Source organism: Gossypium raimondii, chromosome 10 (assembly GCF_025698545.1).
Source record: "Gossypium raimondii isolate GPD5lz chromosome 10, ASM2569854v1, whole genome shotgun sequence".
Classification (NCBI taxonomy): Eukaryota; Viridiplantae; Streptophyta; class Magnoliopsida; order Malvales; family Malvaceae; genus Gossypium; species Gossypium raimondii.
In genome coordinates, this window is record NC_068574.1 from 42,118,529 (window position 1) to 42,138,313 (window position 19,785).

The 19,785-nt window shown below is 33.6% G+C and overlaps 1 protein-coding gene across 1 annotated transcript; it reads left to right on the forward strand.

Annotated features, from left to right (window-relative positions):
* Positions 1-5,145: 5,145 nt before the first annotated feature.
* LOC105776587 (beta-amylase 1, chloroplastic) lies at positions 5,146-8,073 on the forward strand. The gene is given in 5 exon segments (XM_012599317.2): positions 5,146-5,925; positions 6,574-6,784; positions 6,883-6,993; positions 7,082-7,277; positions 7,280-8,073. Coding segments are annotated over 5 exon segments (1,749 nt in total). The 5' UTR covers positions 5,146-5,302; the 3' UTR covers positions 7,888-8,073.
* The last annotated feature ends 11,712 nt before the right edge of the window (positions 8,074-19,785 follow it).

The following is a 19,785-nucleotide window of genomic DNA, read 5'->3' on the forward strand; positions in this document are numbered from 1 at the left end:
TTTAAAACTAGATACTAAAATTTATTTCATAATAAATATGTCATCCACGTGATATAATTTAATGCTGACATGTCATCCACGTGCCAATCCAAGTGCATGCTACGTCAGCAAAGTTACAAATATTAATTTTCAATCTATTTTGAGGTGACTTGATAAAAGAAATACAAATTTAGAGGTTAGAACAGTAGCTAGGGGCTGGCAGAGGCGTTGACCCCCTAAAATGGAAAATTTTCTACTTAGGCTCTTTAAAATTTTAAAATTTTTATTTAAATTAATAATGGTAAAATTATACTTTGGTCCCTAAAATGATAAAAATTTGATTTAATCCTTTAAAAATTATTAAAATATAAACTATTAAAATAATAAAATTGTATTTTCATTGTCATAAAAATTATAATTTAATTTCTCCTCTCTAAAAATTTTCTAGCTTAGTCTCATATTAGAAAGGGTGAAAAGTTAAATAAAAGGATAAAAAGGATAAAATAACTTCTTCTTCTTTTTGGCAATGTTAAAGGATGATTATGTGAATTAAAAAAATATTACACCGATATAAAAATTTAATTCTCAAATATTCTAAATTTTAATTACTATCTTATTTATGTTGTTTCCTATGAAGTTCAAAATTATGGGGTATAGGTCGTTTTCACGTCATAAATCTTAAGCAAGAAGTTGGCAGCAATCCCCGTAATGTATTCAAGATTCAAGGGTGGTCCATACAAGAATCAAAAGTGAATCAGAGCCACCAATTCCCAATCATATAAAATCAGGCCAGACCTTAAATTCGGTTTCTACCGTTGATTTATGTTGAATCACCCGATATTATGGACCCTATGTGTCTTAAACCAACAGAATGTGACATTATCTGCCGTCCTACCGCCCCTCAAAACCATCCACCTGTCCCCCTGCCTGCCCCTTGCGTGGACGTCTAAGTAGCCTTACAAACAAAACACTAAATCATTTTATCCTATGTCTTAAGCCGAAAGGATCGGACACGTAAATGTTCCCTTCTAAACACATGCCTCTATCTCATTCGCTAACATATTTTTTAGTCCCTCACTCCAAAAGAACGCGTTCACGACACTTATTTAATCTAACCGTCCATTCTCATGTGAGTCCAGCAATCGTAGCCGTTACCTCGTGGATCGCCCCTCCTCTCGCCACGTAGGGAAAAGGACACGAGTTTTTAGAATTAATCATTTTAAATTTCGTTTCTATAAATAGGCTATTTTACCAAAGTGACCTAAAAAAAATTAATATTTACAAAAATGACCTAGGTTAAAAAACAATCACCAAAATGACCTGAAATGAAAAGTAGAATGGGGTTTTGGCTTGTCAATGGCCACCACCAACTCGTATTTTGGACTCATGATTGCTTGATAATTGTGTCAGGCTTTAAAAAATTAATTTTTTTGGTTTTGGCCTGCCAATGGCCACCACCAACTCGTATTTTATTTTAAAATCGTATTTTGTTTGTATTTATTTCAAAAATTACTTTTCAAATTTGTTGTTATTTTTAAAACGATGATTTCAAATTAAATATGCAGCTCATGAGTTAGAACCACGAAGATTCAGGCAGAGGTTCGCGAGGCTTGAATCTCAGATGTCATCTTTACCAACAGATCTCCGGACATGGTTGGGTAGCATGGAGAACTAGCAATGGACTCAAAGTTACGATAAGGGGTTTCGGTATGGGTAGATGACGACCAACCTGGTAGAGGCGGTCAACTCTGTATTGAGGCACACACGCCATCTCCCGGTTTCTGCTGTGTTCTCAGCAACATTCTATAGGTTGGCAACATTAATGCCTAAGATGGGGTTGAGACAAGCTAAGTAGATCGAGGCTGGGCACGTGTACGTAGAGGCCATCTGAAAGGCCATGGCGGCAAAATAGTTGAAGGGCACAAACAATGAACGCTAAATTGTATTCCTACGACTTGGAGACTTTTCAAGTTCAAGAGTACATCGGCCGTCGTTCGAGTCTTCCACCTAGGTCGTACGCAGTTGATCTACGAAATAGACGACGCGAGTGCGGGATATTTCAGACTCTTCGATATCCATGTGCACATGTTCATGCAGCGTGTGCGAGAGCAAACTTAAATGTTGAACAATTCATAGACGAGATCTACACGTTTCAACGCACATTAGTATATGGGGGAATGAATTTTCTGTAATGCCCGATGTCTCAAACTGGGAAGTTCCACCTTTCGAGATGGTGCCTGACCGTAGTCTCTGCAGACATCCTAAAGGTCGACCACAGGTGACGAGGATTCGAAATGGCATGGATGTCAGAGAGACGGGTGAACCCAAACTGTGGACTGTGTGTCAAACATCTGGACACAACCGATCAACATGCCCACATCGTGTCTATGTTTCCGGTCAATCGTCTCGTAATGCTGGACTCCAAGATGACGAGTGATATATTATTAAGCACATGTTCTTGTAAAAACATTGTAAATGAAATAAAATTAGATAAATTGTATGAGAAAAAAAATTACATGGAAAGGTTGATAATTTAAATGAAATGAGAAAAAAAAATTTGTTTGAAATGAAATGGTACAAAATTTAAATGAAAATTGAAAGAAAGATAAATTTAAATTAAATGAGTAAAATTTTCATTGAAATGAAATGAGAAAAAATTAAATTAAATTTGAAAGAAAGATAAATTTAAATGAAATGAGAGGCACTTTTAATTTAAATAAAATGAGAAAAAATTTAATGGAAAGATAGATAATTTAAAAGAAATGACAAAAAAATTAAATTTATGTTGAAAAATAGAAAATTTAAATGAAATGAGGAAAAATTAAATTTAAATTTAAAATAATATATATGAATTGAGAAAAAAATAAATTTAAATTGAAAAAATATAATTTAAGTGAAATGGAATTGAAATGGGAATTGAAATGAAATTGGAATGAAATAAAATTAAAATGAAATGAAAATGAAAAGAAATGACTAATCTGCAGGCCTAGCCTGCATCACCTAAGCATATGCCTGAGAATGGCCTAAAAAAAAAGTCGAAATGACTTTTATCAAGCCTGATAATTGTGGTGTCAGGCCTGTTTTGAGGCAGTTCGGTTGCGCACAATCTATCCCGAACCCTTCTGTCGACTTCAAAGAAGTCCACGGAATGGACAAAAAGGGTTCGGATTGAGACGCTTTAAATTGGGCGCAAAAACATGAACCATATATTTTCCCATGGAATATGCGACATTCGAGGCGCCCTCCTTTGTATGTCTTAGAGGGACGGTTCTCTCCTACGCCCGAGTACGCAGCATGGTATATGGCATACGGGAAACCTTTTATATTCCAAGGTCAATACATGCTGATCCAAAAAGACGCGCAACCGGAATCTTCTCGATGGCAACCAAGGAACACATAATTGCGTAGTAACCGAGTTCCGCCATTCGATAACATCGAGTCCGATACTACCTTGAACCCCGATCTCGAGCCACAATATGAAGCATCCAGCTCATCATCACACAACCTGGATCCGAATTCGCTGCGAGAAATTCCTCCATCATTCGAGGATATTTTTGGTGACGACATCGAGCCTCAACATTTGACACGATCCGAATCGTCCTCATACCATCCGGAGATCCATCCCGAAGCACGTACACCCACCATTGAGGATATTTTTCCATCAGCACCTCCGGTCACGCAATACCCATTTACTCCCGATTATGATGTATTTGATTATTCTACTTTTCTAAGTACACCGGACGAGACACCGGAGACTGGACCGAGCAATTACCAAACGCCTGAACGAGGTGCATGGCATCACCGACGGAGACATCCGAACCGTTACACGCCGGCACCAGGGACGTCACCGAGATCGCGAAAAATTTAAAATTTTTCTATTAATTTTTACTTTATTTTTAATTGATTCTGTAAATATTTCTTTTATAATGAAATTATTCTATTTTTTAATATTAATTTAATTTCTCTAAAATAATTATTTGTTTGAATAAATTACTTTGAAATATTTAAAAAAATTGAATACGTAATAGTATCGACAATTTTAATTTACATACACAATAAAATACAACCATTCTACAATATTAATACAAAAACAATATAAAATTCAAACAAAATAATATGCACTATATTAAATTTAAATTCAAGCAGATGGGTAAAATTAATACACAAAATTTTAAATTCAAACTTTATATATTACTGATTAATTTAAATTTCAGATACAAAAAATTCTAAGAAATTAATACACGAAAATATAAAAATGAAACCTTAAATTCTAAACAACTATATTAAATTTACAGATATAAAAAAAATACAAACATTGTTAAGAATTAATACAATTTATTTTCAATAGTAGTTTCTTCACAATTAATCGTCTTCTGCTTGAATCAGGTTTACGTTGCATCAGTACAGAATAATTGGATATCTGAAACGATCAGTAAAATTAAAAAGAAACCTTTGCATTGAGACTCTACTAACCGGTTCCAACCACAACCTAGTTGCGGAATAAACACTATTACACCATAGATAATGTCCATTTGCGTTGGACAACTCGATTAACCATCTATGGTGCAATTAATCATTCAACCCTTAATGGCATAACCTTTAGGATGGACATGACAACATAAACCTTAAAATTCAGTTGTACACTACGAAAAAATCCCATCTACAATCCACTACAAAAAACTCATTTGATGATATACCACAAAACACTCTCATTTTGATGGCTCTCTCAATTTTTTTTCTCATTCCATTTGCACTATCAGAACCTAAATCACCCACTATATATAAGGTTTGGTGCCGACCATTACAAGGCTAAAACAATTTTTTAATCTCGAGTCAGTGCCGGCCATTGTGAGCCAAGACCAATTTTTTAAAAACACGTACTCTGGTTCCGGCCATTGACAGGCCAGCACTAAATTTTTTTAATTTTTTTTGGGTACTTGGTGGTGGCCATTGACAGGCTAACACAAAAAAAAAGTTAATTTTTTTATACTTTATGGTGGCCATTGACAGGCTAATATCAAAAAAATTTGGCAGGTCAGCATAAAAAAAAATTAATTTATTTTTATACTTGGTGTGGCTATTGACAGGCCAACACAAAAAAAAATTAATTCTTTTACTTGGTGGTGGCCATTGACAGGCCAGCATCAATTTTTTTTAAATACTCACCTTCAAGCCTCAGCTCACATTCAAAGTGGGAAACTTCCCCAACTCAATAAATTTACGCAAAACAAAAAGGAAAGAAAAGGGTGTACGATTCATTTCCTGTTTTCTTCTCATCTCTGACAGGTAATCGGAAAAGGCGAACAGTTCGAATAAATAGAAAATGGCGTTGAATTTGGCGCATCAGATTGGTTCTCTAGCCGGGACACAAATTGCAGCTGAAGTCACCACCGGAGAACAATCATCCTCAGCGACGGCTAATGTGTCGGGAGTTCGGAAAGTTCCATTGGCGAATCTCCGATGCAACGCCCCAGGAGAAGCTCTGTCCCCTCCAATATTAACTCCACCGTTGACGCCGCGAAGCGCGGAAAACAGGCCGGCTATGATGAGTCCGTCTCTGTCCGCCGCTTGCCAGGCTTTCGGGACGTTATCACCGCTGGAGACGGCTGAGGAGTCATCGGCGTCTGTGGCGTGGAAGGAGGGAGGGAAGAAAGAGGAGAAGAAAGGGGTTCCGGTTTACGTGATGATGCCGTTGGATAGCGTGACGAACGGGAATACGGTGAATAGAAAGAAGGCGATGAATGCGAGTCTCCACGCGCTGAAAAGCGCGGGAGTGGAGGGGATAATGATTGACGTTTGGTGGGGGCTGGTGGAGAGGGAAGCGCCGGGTGCTTATAATTGGGGTGGCTACGCCGAGCTTCTCGAGATGGCTAAGAAGCATGGCCTTAAAGTCCAGGCTGTCATGTCATTCCATCAGTGTGGCGGCAACGTCGGTGACTCTTGCACGTTCGTATCTCCTCCTTACCTCTCTTTACTGTTTAACTTTTAAAATTTAAACCCTTCTTTTTCTTCAAGATCCCGTTACTCAGCTTATGAAAATTTTATTTAAAAAAATAGTAATTTTAAATTAATTTTTGTGGGGATGGGATCCCTTTTTGAAAATCAAGAAGAAAGAAAGTTTACACGTTTGATTAATTATTGATTACAAGTCAATCATTTGCTTATTTTTGAATTTGACGGAGACAATCAGATGAACCAACGTTTTTAAAAATTTTTTTAGATGAAGGGATAACGTAAGCTTTCATTGCATCTTTTTACAAAAGTTGGGTAAAAAGGGGACCGAAAGAAGTTAAATTTGAGGATAGATATGGAAATAAGTTTTCAGAACCTATTTTAAAAGTTCATGAATCAGAACCATTTTTTTACGAAGGATAAGGACCCATTTTCTCGGGGGTACGGTGGTAGCTTTCATTTCTCTCCATCTCTCCAGGCAGAGAATATGGGGTTTGTATGGAAATTTTCATAAGCCCCCATACGGTGGTCCAAATCCTGTATTTTTTATCTAAATCTTTATTGAATCAAATACTGGGATGTATTGATTTGATGTTATGGAGCTACTCTTTTAAAGGAAAAAATATGGTTGTTTTTGTACAGTATTCCTTTGCCCAAGTGGGTTACAGGGGAGATCGAGAAGGACCCAGACCTCGCATACACTGATCAATGGGGAAGAAGGAACTACGAATACCTTTCACTTGGTTGCGATACCCTTCCTGTCTTGAAAGGCCGTACGCCTGTTCAGTGTTACGCTGATTTCATGCGTGCCTTTAGGGACAATTTCAAACACCTCCTTGGTGATACCATTGTGGTAATGCTTCTAATTTACTAATAATTGTTGATCCCATTTTGTCTCATCCTCTTGGAAGAATTCAACTGCTAAGGAATTACCATTATTTTTCACTACAGGAAATCCAAGTCGGAATGGGTCCGGCAGGTGAGCTTCGGTACCCTTCGTACCCGGAGGCGAATGGGACATGGAAGTTCCCTGGAATTGGAGCCTTCCAATGTTATGATAAGGTACCCTGACATTGCACTGCTCTCTCTTGTTTCTATTTCAGATTAGGTTCTGTTTTGGTGTTAATAATACGGATGTTATTTGATGCAGTATATGCTTAGCAGCCTAAAAGCAGCGGCTGAAGCGGCGGGTAAGCCAGAATGGGGTAGCACTGGCCCAACTGATGCTGGTCACTACAACAATTGGCCAGAAGATACGCCTTTTTTCAAGAAAGAAGGTGGTGGTTGGAATACTCCATATGGTGAATTCTTCCTTACCTGGTACTCTCAGATGCTGTTAGAACACGGGCGAGAATTCTATCGTCCGCAACATCGATTTTTGACGGTGCAGGTGTGAAGATCTCTGTGAAAGTTGCGGGAATCCACTGGCATTACGGAACCCGATCCCATGCTCCTGAACTCACAGCTGGGTACTATAACACAAGGTTCCGAGATGGTTACCTCCCGATCGCACAAATGCTAGCACGTCATGGTGCCGTTTTCAACTTCACTTGCATAGAGATGCGGGATCATGAGCAGCCCCAAGATGCCTTGTGTGCACCTGAGAAGCTAGTGAAGCAAGTTGCTTTAGCAACAGGAGCAGCACATGTTCCACTTGCCGGGGAGAATGCACTTCCCCGTTATGATGAATACGCCCACGAGCAGATCTTACGAGCTTCATCGTTGAATGTCGATGGCTCAGCAGTTGATAGAGAGATGTGTGCATTTACGTACTTGAGGATGAACCCATCGCTCTTTCATCCGGACAATTGGAGACGGTTTGTTGCATTCGTGAAGAAGATGAATGAGGGAAAAGGGGCTCGTCGGTGTTGGGAAGAGGTGGAGCGGGAAGCCGAACAATTCGTGCATGTCACGCAGCCTTTCATTCAGGAGGCCGCCGTTGCCCTTATGCATTAGCGTAGCTTAGTAAAGAGTTTGTATTAATAACAGTTCCTCAAGGATTCTGAAATGATATAGTTTTTCCTTTCACATTTTTTTCCTATGCAGTGGCTAGGGAAAAAATGCATGTTGTATAATTTGGTATTCGATTTAGTTCCAACTCTTTCCAATTTTAAGCAAGGATGATATACATTAGATTATTTATTTGCCTTTTTTAAAAGATATTAGGATTTGAATTTTTTAAAGAAAGGGTTTTACGTTTATAAATATGGTAAAAGTATCACAATGTTTATAACGACTGTTAAAATATATTTGTATATTTAAATTTAGTCTTCAATTTTATATATTTATATAATTTGATTTATTCTTTTATTGAAAGTAAATTAATTTGATTTATTCTTTTATTGAAAGTAAATTAAAAATTTCGAATCTAGTTGCCTGGCTAGCAAATTAAAAAAAATTCTAAGCTCTCATAAATTTTTAAAAATTATAAATTAATTGTTAAAATTTAGAATTAAATTTTTATTAAAGCATTAAAAGTTTCTAATTTTAAAATTATAAAAATTTGGTGTGAACATATTAAAAGTTTCTTATTAGTTTTATAATTTTAAAATTATAAAATTTATATAAAAAATTAATTTTTGTAATTTGTTTATAATTTTATGATTTTTAATATTTTTAAATTTTAAAAGTGTAAATGATTTTTAAAATTTGTTACTAAAGTCTTTTGATCCTTTAGTTTTGTTAGTTTAAAATTACTTCCAATAAAAAAATATGAGTCAAATTGAATAAATGTGTAAAAGTTAATGATTGAATTTGTTATTATACCTTATATATAAATATCATATTTTAATAGAGAGGTGGCTTTGCTCACTCATCTAACATAAAACGGCCAATTTGCACATTTATTTAGTAGAAAGGCTAAAATGCAATCCAATGTATAATACAAGAGATTTTGTGATACTTTTATCATATTTATAATAAAATTGATAAATACAGATACATATTCAAATAACTATAAAATAGAATCAAATTAGTCAACATCCTCTAAATCTAATGACAAAAACATTTATGTCGTGACAGGAGAGCTTAGGTTGAATTACTAGCAACTCCATTCTTACCCTCAATTATTAAAAAAAAATAGAATCAAATTATTTACAGATGAAGAATAAAAATGGATATGGAGTGAAGGGTGAGTATTTGTTCCACGTAAAAATATATGGTACACTATTTTTAGAAAAAGTATATATATGGTACACTATTTTTAGAAAAAATATATGATAATTTTTTAAAACTGCTTGTAATAAAAAATAATACACCACACCGTACTAATACCTTTTTTTATTAATTAAAATAGTTGGATTTGATTGCTTTTTAGAATGCAAAATTACCGAAAGGAAGTGTGGAATACTTTGGAGGATAAATTTTTGGAAAGAAAGTTTGAGATCCGAGTTCAACAAAAGGAACTCTCTTTGAACTGTGACCATAAGAGGTATTGGAAAATCATGGTTTCAAACAAAATTGGAGTGTCTAAATATCAGATACTCTTAAGAGAGTTCTACATTTTATATGATGACAACAGATTTGTTTCCCATCAAACATATATCCCATTTCTTCCATCTTTCAATTACAAAAGAAATTAAACCTCAAATTTAATCTCTTGTAATAGGAGTTAGATTATATTTTACTTAATTAATATATGTTTGATCAAAGAACAAATTAATCAGACAGTGACACAAATGGATTAATTTGTTCTTTAATCTAATGTATAACGGTTAATTTACTTATGTTTTGAGTAAAAGAGACAAAATATAATTTAACTCTTAATATAAATATTTTCACGATACTTTACCCATTTTTTTTATTTAACAAATCATGTTATGTTCCCTCTTCTTTCACGTTTTAATCCTCCAAATTGGTAACACTATTATTGTAGAGAAAATTTATCCCTCAAAGAACCGACTTTTCTCAAATCATGATCTTTTCTATAGCATTGGCAAGAGTTCTAGAGAGGTCTACATTTTGGAGTCAGATGGCCATCTTTCATGACTTCAAAAAGGAAAATGAAAAACACTTTTTCCATGGATTAAAAAAAGGGTTTCACATGATTAACCATTTGCTACTCCCCCCCCCCCCCCCCTTTTTTTCTTAATTTTGTGGACGGTAATGTGATAAAGTCACATGAATTAAATGCTCAAGAGGTTGCCTTTTTCCTTCTTTTCTTCACCACTATTTAGCACATTTTTCATCTCCACCTTCCTTAATATATATTTTATTGAAGTTTTAAACAAAATGTTATTCTAATAAAAAAATATTTTTACATGATGTGCTGGAAAATTTTTTGTAAAAAATTCTACAATAGCTTTCAAAATTATCTAATAAATTTACGTTCATTGGAATGTTTTTTTATTACATGATCACCATATATTTAACAAAAAAATTTAAAATATCACTCCAACAAATTTAATAAATAATTTTATTGGTATTAAGAATTGGAATTGAATTGGTAAATCTAAAAACTCGAGGGTTTTAACCCTCAAACACGAACACTATTAAAATGTCCTAAACCTTAAACTTTTATCCCGCAAACCCTAATGTGCCTCCTAAAAACTCTAAAAGAAAAACTTTAAACAGGTTCAGTAGAGATAATGAGAAAACACGTCTAGTTGAAAGTGTCTTGTTGACAGAATAGAAAAGCACATCTACCTGGCAACGTTTTCTTACAACTTACGTTAAAAACGCGTTCAGTTTAACACGTTTTCAAAAATCGACATAATCCTACAAAATTTTTAAAAAAAACCTACCTAATCTCATAAATATTTAAAAAAATGACATTTTTTTTATTCATATTTGATATATTGATTGGATTAGGATAACTTAACTATGTGACAAAAATTAGGTTTTCAAGACATAAAAGTAGTGGCTGAAAAGCAGAGGCAATTCTAGGGGGGGCTGGCATGGGCCCCGGTCCCCCTAAAATGAAAAATTATCATTTAGGCTCTCGAAATTTTTTTAAAAATTTAAATTAGTAAAGGTAAAATTGCACTTTGGCCCTCTAAAATTATAAAAATTTGATTTAATCCTTTAAAAATTATAAAGATATAAACTATAAAAAATTAAAATTTCATTCGGCCCCCTAAAAAATTGTTCTGACTTCGCCCTACTGAAAAGTAATAATGGCAATGCAGTTTCCAAGAAGCCTCATGGGATAATTTGAACTTTTATTATGTTGTCATTGCACCAAGCGTTACTAACTTATTATGATGGAAGAGTTTATGGATCAAATTAAATTAGGTGTAGACGATGTATTTCGTGTTACTTTTGGCTGTTCGTAATTTTGTTGACAATTAAAATATTATTAATTAAAGAGATTTTGTTTCCAAAATCTATTTAAAAAAATGCTTTTCCAATAAAAAATAAAAGTTTTGTTTTCTAGTAAAAAGCATTTTTGAGCATATAGTTTACTTTCATATCTATTAAATAATAATGTATTTACATATTTGCTATATTTATATTGTACAAAATTTCAAGGCCAATGAGATTTGAAAATTTGGAAGAAATCAAGGAATTTTATTTATCAAATTATGAGTTATAATCTTTAGATAAATCCTTTGATTTTTTCTTTAATGGAGATTCGATTTAAAGGTTGTCTTGAACTAATCTTGGATGAATTCAATCCTCTTTAAGAGTTTTCAAGACTTGATCTTAGAAATAAGTTTAGAGAGAGTTTGGAACGAAGAGTTTTCGAGATTTGATCTTGAATGGTTGAGTCTGTTTCAATGGTCATCAAAGTTTGATCTTGAAGAGAAAATTTATCTCCTTTGTGTTGATGCCAAGGAACTAAGAGGAGGTTTAATCTAAGGGTTATTTATACTTGAGCGTGGATGGATGATTCCACTTCAACAGGATCAAAGAGTAGCTTTCTTTAGAACTAATGCAACATTCTTTATAATTTCTTTGAGTTGTTTGATTTCTTCAGAGATTTATGAGAGAACTTCTAGTTTTCAAAACCTTTTCGTCGGGCTTCGATTTCTAAACTTTCAGATTTATGAACTTGTGAAGTTTTGTTGAATGCGTGGAGGTGACCCTCTTTTATAGTATAGCTAGACAAGTAAAAGATAGCTCTTATAGAATATAATCTCTTCATTTGAGTGATCTACAAGGCATAAGCTATTTTATTTATTATTTATAAAGAAAATGAATTCTCTATAAAAGGATTTAAATGTTTTATTTTATCTCTTAATTTAATTAGAGGTAAATCTTATTGGTCCAAAACTTTTCCTTCTACATATATAAATTATATTTTATTTTAAACAAAATTTACTATACAATTATGACATATTTATAAAGTATGGGATTATTAATATAGGAATAAATATTAAAATTATACATGAAGTTTGATCTAATATACAATTATATTCATGAAATTTTGATTGTGTTTCAAATGTATACACTAAACTTAGATTTTGATTCAATTATATACATTTAAAGAAATAAATACATTAATTTATTTAGTATAATTATTTGTGTATACATTATGTAAATGTAAAATGTTGCTATATTGTCAATAATGTTGGTGGCTTGTGAAAATTGCACAAAATTAAACTTCATGTATAACATTACAAATTGGGTGAAAATTCATGTTCAATTTTGAGATTTATCCTTAATACAAAAATAATGTTAGAATGAAATGATTTTAAAGAGCATATTTATATAGGTTTAATACTATTAAGTTATTCAATTATCATTACAAATAATCTAATAATATTATTTCTAGCATGATGTCATTTTGAGACATTTTGTCTTCCCATAATAATGTCAAACCCTAAAAATCTCACAACACATGTTATATACATTTTCCCCTAATTGAATTTTTTAACAAAAATAGTAATACTAATGGTATCAATATCTTATCTAAGCTTGATTACTTTCAATTTGATGTTCATGGCAGTCCATTTCACTTTTGATCTTCACAAACGAATTTACTCGCCGGCTTCAATTTCATACATCCAGTTTTCCATCTTCATTTGGAGTCCCAAATCTCATCTTTACCTTGCTTACCCAAAATCTTCCATCTTTGCCTTAGATGGAAAATAGTCATAGTTGATACGTCATCAGAAATCTGATTTTCCATGGCTACAGCTCCATTTTTCACCGTAATTTCGAAAACATTAATAAGAAAATTGAAACAAATAATAATAATAATAATAATAATAATAATAATAATCGTCAATGGTTTTAAGTGGTGTACAACATTTTCCCTTAAAAGGCTTTAATATATTGTCCAAATACAACAAAACTTTCAACCCTCCAAGTAGAATAGTGAAAATGACTAATAGGAAGATCTTTTATATAGATATAAAATAGATGTATTTTTCCATAATATTCCTTTCATAATGATATATATATATATTTTAATGAGATACCCTTCCATGAGGGCAGGGATGTATCCAGGATTTTACTCTAAGGGAGACGAAACTTCTAAATTTAAACGACATTTTATTTTTAATGTAAAAAAAGTGCCAATTCTTCTTGGATACTTGTTCTTCTCATCAAATAAATCAATTTAATATATATTTTTAAAAAGCATGAATGATTTAACTGTAAAAAAAATAAAAAAAAAACTCACACTATATAAAATTAAGCATTTCTTTCCAATATGCAAAAAAGAATAACTAATATATACCATACAAAAAATTTCATAAATATCATTATAATTCCAAAAATTAAATTAAGAAACTTGGCCTTAGTCCTATTTCTCAATACTAGGAATCCTAAATTGTACTCTTCGCTTTTTCATAAGATCAAACTCATCAATGATAGAATCTGTTGAAAATTCTCGAGCTATCTCTTTTTCGATGTATGCCACCAAGTAAGTTGAAAGAAAATCATCCTCCATTCTGTTGCGAAGTCATGTATTCACAATTTTCATTGCTAAAAATGTTCGTTCGATTGTTGTAGCAAACACGGAAAGAGTTTGTCGAAACCACTTTTTGAAAAAAAAATTAGAGTAGACTTAAGGAAATGAAAATTGGAGTCGCCACCGATCTTTTATTAAGGTGTGACCGGATCACCTTAAAAATGATTTTGGTCTATGAATTTCAGAAAGAATGGATTTGGGAGTCAGTTATGTACGAGGAAGGATTAGCACCCTCGTAACGTCCAATATTGGTACCGTATTCACTAGTTAATGTCTTAAAGTCGAATGTCGAAAGTTTTAAAAGATTAAAAATGATTCCCCTTTTATTAATGACATATTTTTTCAAAGAAAAAAAAACGTTTGGATAAATTTGAATGAGTGTAAAAGACTTTCTTATCTCGAGGAAACAAAATGTCGTACCCCGTAAGTTAGGATGCAACATTTGAATCCTCAAAAATAAGCTAACCTTCAAAAACTTTATTGAAATTTAACGATTTTGAAAAATAAGAAATGTTTAGCCTTTTTAGTTCGACGAGAAAATCGAAACCCCGTAAGTTAGGGTACGATCCCTCGAAGTTCCAAAGACAACATGTAGTTTGCTTTTAACTTTATTAAAGAAAACATGTTTTTGAAAATAAAAAAAGGTCATTTTAAGTTAACAAGATAATCGAGACCCCGTAAGTTAGGGCACGATTTCTCGAAACTTCGAAAAGTATTATAAAGCCGACTCAAAATGTATTTAATTGATTGGCTTGACATAAAGAAAAAAAAAGTAATAATGATCACATACATTGGAATTTGGCTTACGATACGATAACGAGAAATAAGAGCGTAATTGTATACATGGCATAATAATACATAGCAAGAATATAAATAACATGTAAATACAAAATAACAAATTAAGGTATACATATATATATTAGTCTAAATAAATAATACATATGGAATGAAAGACTCAAAATAGATAATAATATATATTATAATATGTGTAAAGAGTTGAAATAAGTAAAATAAAAAATAGAGAATTTAAAAGAAATAAAGTATATATATATATATATATATATATATATATATATATAGAAAAATAGGTAAAAATATATAATTTGAATTCAATAGTATATTATGTATGTATGTATGTATGTATGTATGTATGTAATGAAAATAATTTAATATAAATTGTGTATATATACAAAAGTAGTATTGTATAAGAATATTATCATATAATCTTTACATATGAAATATATAAAAAGTGGATTTTAAAAATATATTATAAAATAAAAGTTGTTAAAATATATATTATATTGGATTAATAGGAAGAAAATAAAATAATTCATTATAGAATTAAATAATAATGTATGATAATAGTATATATAAAAAAAGTTTAAAATAATAATAAATAATAAATTAAATTATTTTTCCAAAATTCAATTCACCAAGAATATAACTCCATAAATATTTAATAAAAATATTTATGATTTCAATTTATGAAATCGGAGTCCCGAAATCGGATTTTTCCAACACCATTGACTTTCGGATCGTTACATCAAAATACAAGAAAGTCACTAACCTAATATGCATGAGTATGAGCAAAATCAATTAATTGTAGAATTTGGCTTTAAAGTCCATATTGAGCCTTTAAGTTTAGTCTTTTAAGGCCCATCATACATTATTATTATTAAAGTTATATAATTAAAACTGAAAAATACTTTATTAATATAAAGTATAATCTTACGGCTTAAGGGGCGAAATATATGAAATATAATTTGGCCAAGGGGACGAATGTTTTACAATGTGGACACCAAATCTAAAATACATGATAATTTATATATATAATTCAAAAATCTGAAAATTCCAAGGGGGTGACTACCCCCCACGCCCCCTGGATCCATCCTTGCATAAGGGCTTGTTGTTTCAAAAGATAACTTTACTTAAAAGCTATGTCCAAATAACTTTATTGATAGTTTGTCTAGTGGGGTTGTGTAGGGGCGAAGCTAGAAAATTTTTTAGAGGGGCTGAAATTAAATTGTATATTTGTATGATAATACAAATACAAATTTACCATTTTAATATCTTATATCTTAATAATTTTTAAAGGGTTAAATCAATTTTTAATCATTTCTGGGAGCTAAAGTGCAATTTTACCATTACAAATTTAAAATTTTAAGGGGCTTAATTTTCCATTTTAGGGGAGGTTGGGGCCTCTACCAGCCCCCTTGGATTTGCCTCTGGGGCTATGGAAAGAGATATGGGCACAACTGTATGAAAAAGATAAACACAAAAAATGTTTACGCAACTCAGACTTATGTATATGGGGCCTTACTCAGATAATGTAATGCCCCGATTTATTTAACTTTGTTTTTATGAATTTTGTCATAAATGAGTATTTATTTTAGTGGTTAAGTGATTTGAGTGAGTACTTAAGGTCTTGGGTTTAAGTCCCACTTTTGGAAAATATGCTATTTTTGATCCTAGCCTTATCTTTAGTGGTTTGCCTTATATTTTACTTCCGGGCAACTCATATTAGAATGAGTCTGCTAGTTCAGGTGGTAATGTGTTAGCCTGCCCTACGGTCTTGTGTTTGAACCCTTTGTGTGAGCAAAGAATGTTAATTTTTGCTTCTATGAGTGTGTGCCAGTTGTGTAGTAAAAGTTGGATGGAACTGATACTCTAAACTAGTTGGATGAGGTAGTGGGTTAGATTCTGTGGGATTGTGGTTGGTTAGTGGGGGAGTTGGGATAGTGTTAATTTTATTTTAATTTTGTTTTATTCCAAAATTCCTTCCAGTTTCATGTTCTTCACTCAACTCCCATGTACATTTCTTCTTCTTCTTCTTGTCTCTCTTATTTTTATTGTAATTAATTCTGTAAATATGTATGGTAGTTTTTGAGTATATCTCTTTTCTTTTAATTAGGAGATTAGATGCTAAAGTTTAGGAGATAATATTTTGGTTTAATTAGGAGATTAGATGCTAAAGTTTAGGAGATAATATTTTGGTTTCTATCTTTGTATTTTACCATGTATATATGTTCTTGATTTTGGGAGGAATGAGAGACAGAGAAAATTCCCACAATTCTTGTTATTTTTTCATGGTATTAGAGTAGGTTTTGAATGTGTAAAGTTTTGCTAATGGCTGGTGGGAAAGGTCATTCCGGTCACAAATTCGGTGAAGGGGCGGTTGTGCGAAAAACAATTTCTCCGTACAATATAACCTCGCTTGATAATCCTGGACTTGCAATCACTCAAGTACAATTGAAAGGGAAAAACTATGAAGAATGGGCTCGTTCTTTCTGAACGGCGTTGCGTGCTAGGAAGAAGTTCAGATTTATTGACGGATCGATTAAAAAACCAGATGATACATCAGACAACGTTGAAGATTGGTGGACCATTAACTCGTTGCTAGTTTCGTGGATTCGAAATACCATTGAACCAACTCTTCGATCCACCATATCTCATGTCAAGGTGGCTAAGGATTTGTGAGATGATATCCGAGAGAGATTTTCAATGGCCAATGGTCCAAGAATCCAACAACTCAGATCTGATCTTGTAGAATGCAAGCAAAAAGGATTGACTATTGTCAATTATTTTGGAAAATTGAAACTGATATGGGATGAATTGGTGATTTTTGATCAATTGCCGACTTGTAAATGCGGGAATTGTACTTGTCAACTATTAGCCAAGTTGGAAAAGCGACGAGAAGAGGAAAAAGTTCACCACTTCCTGATGGGATTGGATGGAACATATAGCACGGTTAGATCCAACATCTTGGCCAACGATCTATTGCCATCCTTGAGCAAGGCTTATTCAATGGTTATTCAAGAAGAACGAGTGAAGACCATATCTCGTGAGATGGAAGATCGCTCCGATGTGATGGCTATGGCGGTGCAAAGTCGAGGCAGTGGAGAAAGTAAGGAGAAGGGGGGTTTGTTCCCATTACAAACAACCCGGACATGATATTGATAATTGTTTTACTATTATTGGGTATCCTGAATAGTGGGGAGATCGACCCCGAGGAACTGTGAAGGGTGGAAGTTGTGGCAAGAATTCAGGCCAACGTTAATCAAACGGTCGAGGACGAGGGGGGCAGTGAGCTAATGCTGTCTGGACCCACACAGGGGGAGTATCATCTTCAAATGCTAGCACTGATGATACGGAAGCAAACACTTTGCCTGGGCTTAGCAATAAACAGTGGCAAGTTTTGCTGCAAACCTTAAAAGGTATGAGATCAACTACGACTGAGAAGATGACAGGTAAGAAATTATCTTGGATTATTGACACAGGAGCATCAAATCATATGACGGGTAATCTAAAATTTTTACATAATATTCATAAAATTCCTAATTGTCCCATTGGGTTACCGGATGGGAGTGAATCTGTGGCTACTTTGGAAGGATCTGTTGCTCTTGGAGGAGAATTATTGTTGTGAAATGTTCTATTTGTGCCGAATTTGACATGCAATCTTATCTCTGTGTCACAACTTATGGAAAATGATTCTTGCTTTATCCAGTTCACTGAAGAATTATGTGTTATACAGGACCGTACCTCGAGGATACTGATTGGAGCGGGTGAACAAAGGGATGGACTCTACTACTTTCGGGAAATTCCAAGGATCAAGGCAATGAGGGTGACTGCCTGTAACTCGTTAGAAATGTGGCACAAGCGGTTAGGTCATTCATCTATGCAGATGACTAAACTTGTTTCGAAGGTAGATAGAGATAGTAGGGATGAGATTTTGAATAAATGTTGTGATGTGTGCCTCCGAGCAAAACAAACTAGAGAAGTTTTTTCTTTAAGTGAACATCGTGCAGTTGATATTTTTGAATTAATACATTGTGATTTATGGGGTCCTTATAACACTTTGTCTACTTGTGGAGCATCATATTTTCGACAATAGTTGATGATTTTTCAAGGTGTGTGGATTTTCTTGATCAACAATAAATCAAGTACCTTCAATGTTTAAAATTTCTTCACTATGATCAATCGACAATTTGATAAACAAGTAAAGATGGTGCGTAGTGACAACGGAAAGAATTTACTTGCATGGAGAATTATTTTGTGGAACATGGTATTATTTTCCAATCTTCATGTACTAAGCACTCCACAACAAAATGGGAGAGTCGAAGAAAGCATAGGCACATCTTAAATGTTGCGCGTGCTCTTAGATTTCAAGGATCGCTTCCTATCAAGTTCGGGGTGAGTGCATTTTGACCGCAGTTACCTAATTAATCGAACTCCTGTTCGGGTTTAAATGGAAAGACGCCATATGAGACTCTCTATGGTCGACAACCGATTTTGGTCACCTAAGAATTTTTGGATCTTTGTGTTACTGGCCTTTGTAAGACTAGGGATAAGTTTGCCAGCCGAAGTAGAAAATTTGTGTTCATGGGTTATCCTTATGGGAAGAAAGGTTGGCGTTTATATGACTTAGAAAACTGGAATTCTTTGTCTCTAGAGATGTTGTTTTCTTTGAAGATCAATTTCCTTTTACTCTGACTTTTGCAAATCAGTCCATGATCGACACAATTGCACTCCCTCAAAGTGAAGGACTTGACGAGGCATGGAATGAGGTAGCGGTTTCAAATGATAGTCAAGCTACTGACGTAGATGAGCAGCAGGCTAAAAATGAAAGTAGCGAAATTGATACTCGAAGTGGTGAGGAAAAGTTGGGACGTGGACGGCGTTTAAAGTAGTCTTCAGTTCGGTTGCGGGACTTTGTCATACACACCATTCAGAAGAAAAGTCCATCCCTGAAATTCTCCCCTCCACGGCATTCGCAAGGTAAGCCCTATCCTATAGCGCATTATGTGAACTGTGATAAATTTTCTGTGCAACATTAGAATTTTCTTGCAGCCATTACCGCAGAACGAGAGCCAAAATCTTATTCTGAAGCTGCTAGAAGCAAAAAATGGCGTGATGCCATGTCTAGTGAAATTGAGGCTTTAGAAAAGCAAAGAACTTGGGAGATTGAGGATCTTCCGAAAAGGGAAAAAGGCACTCGG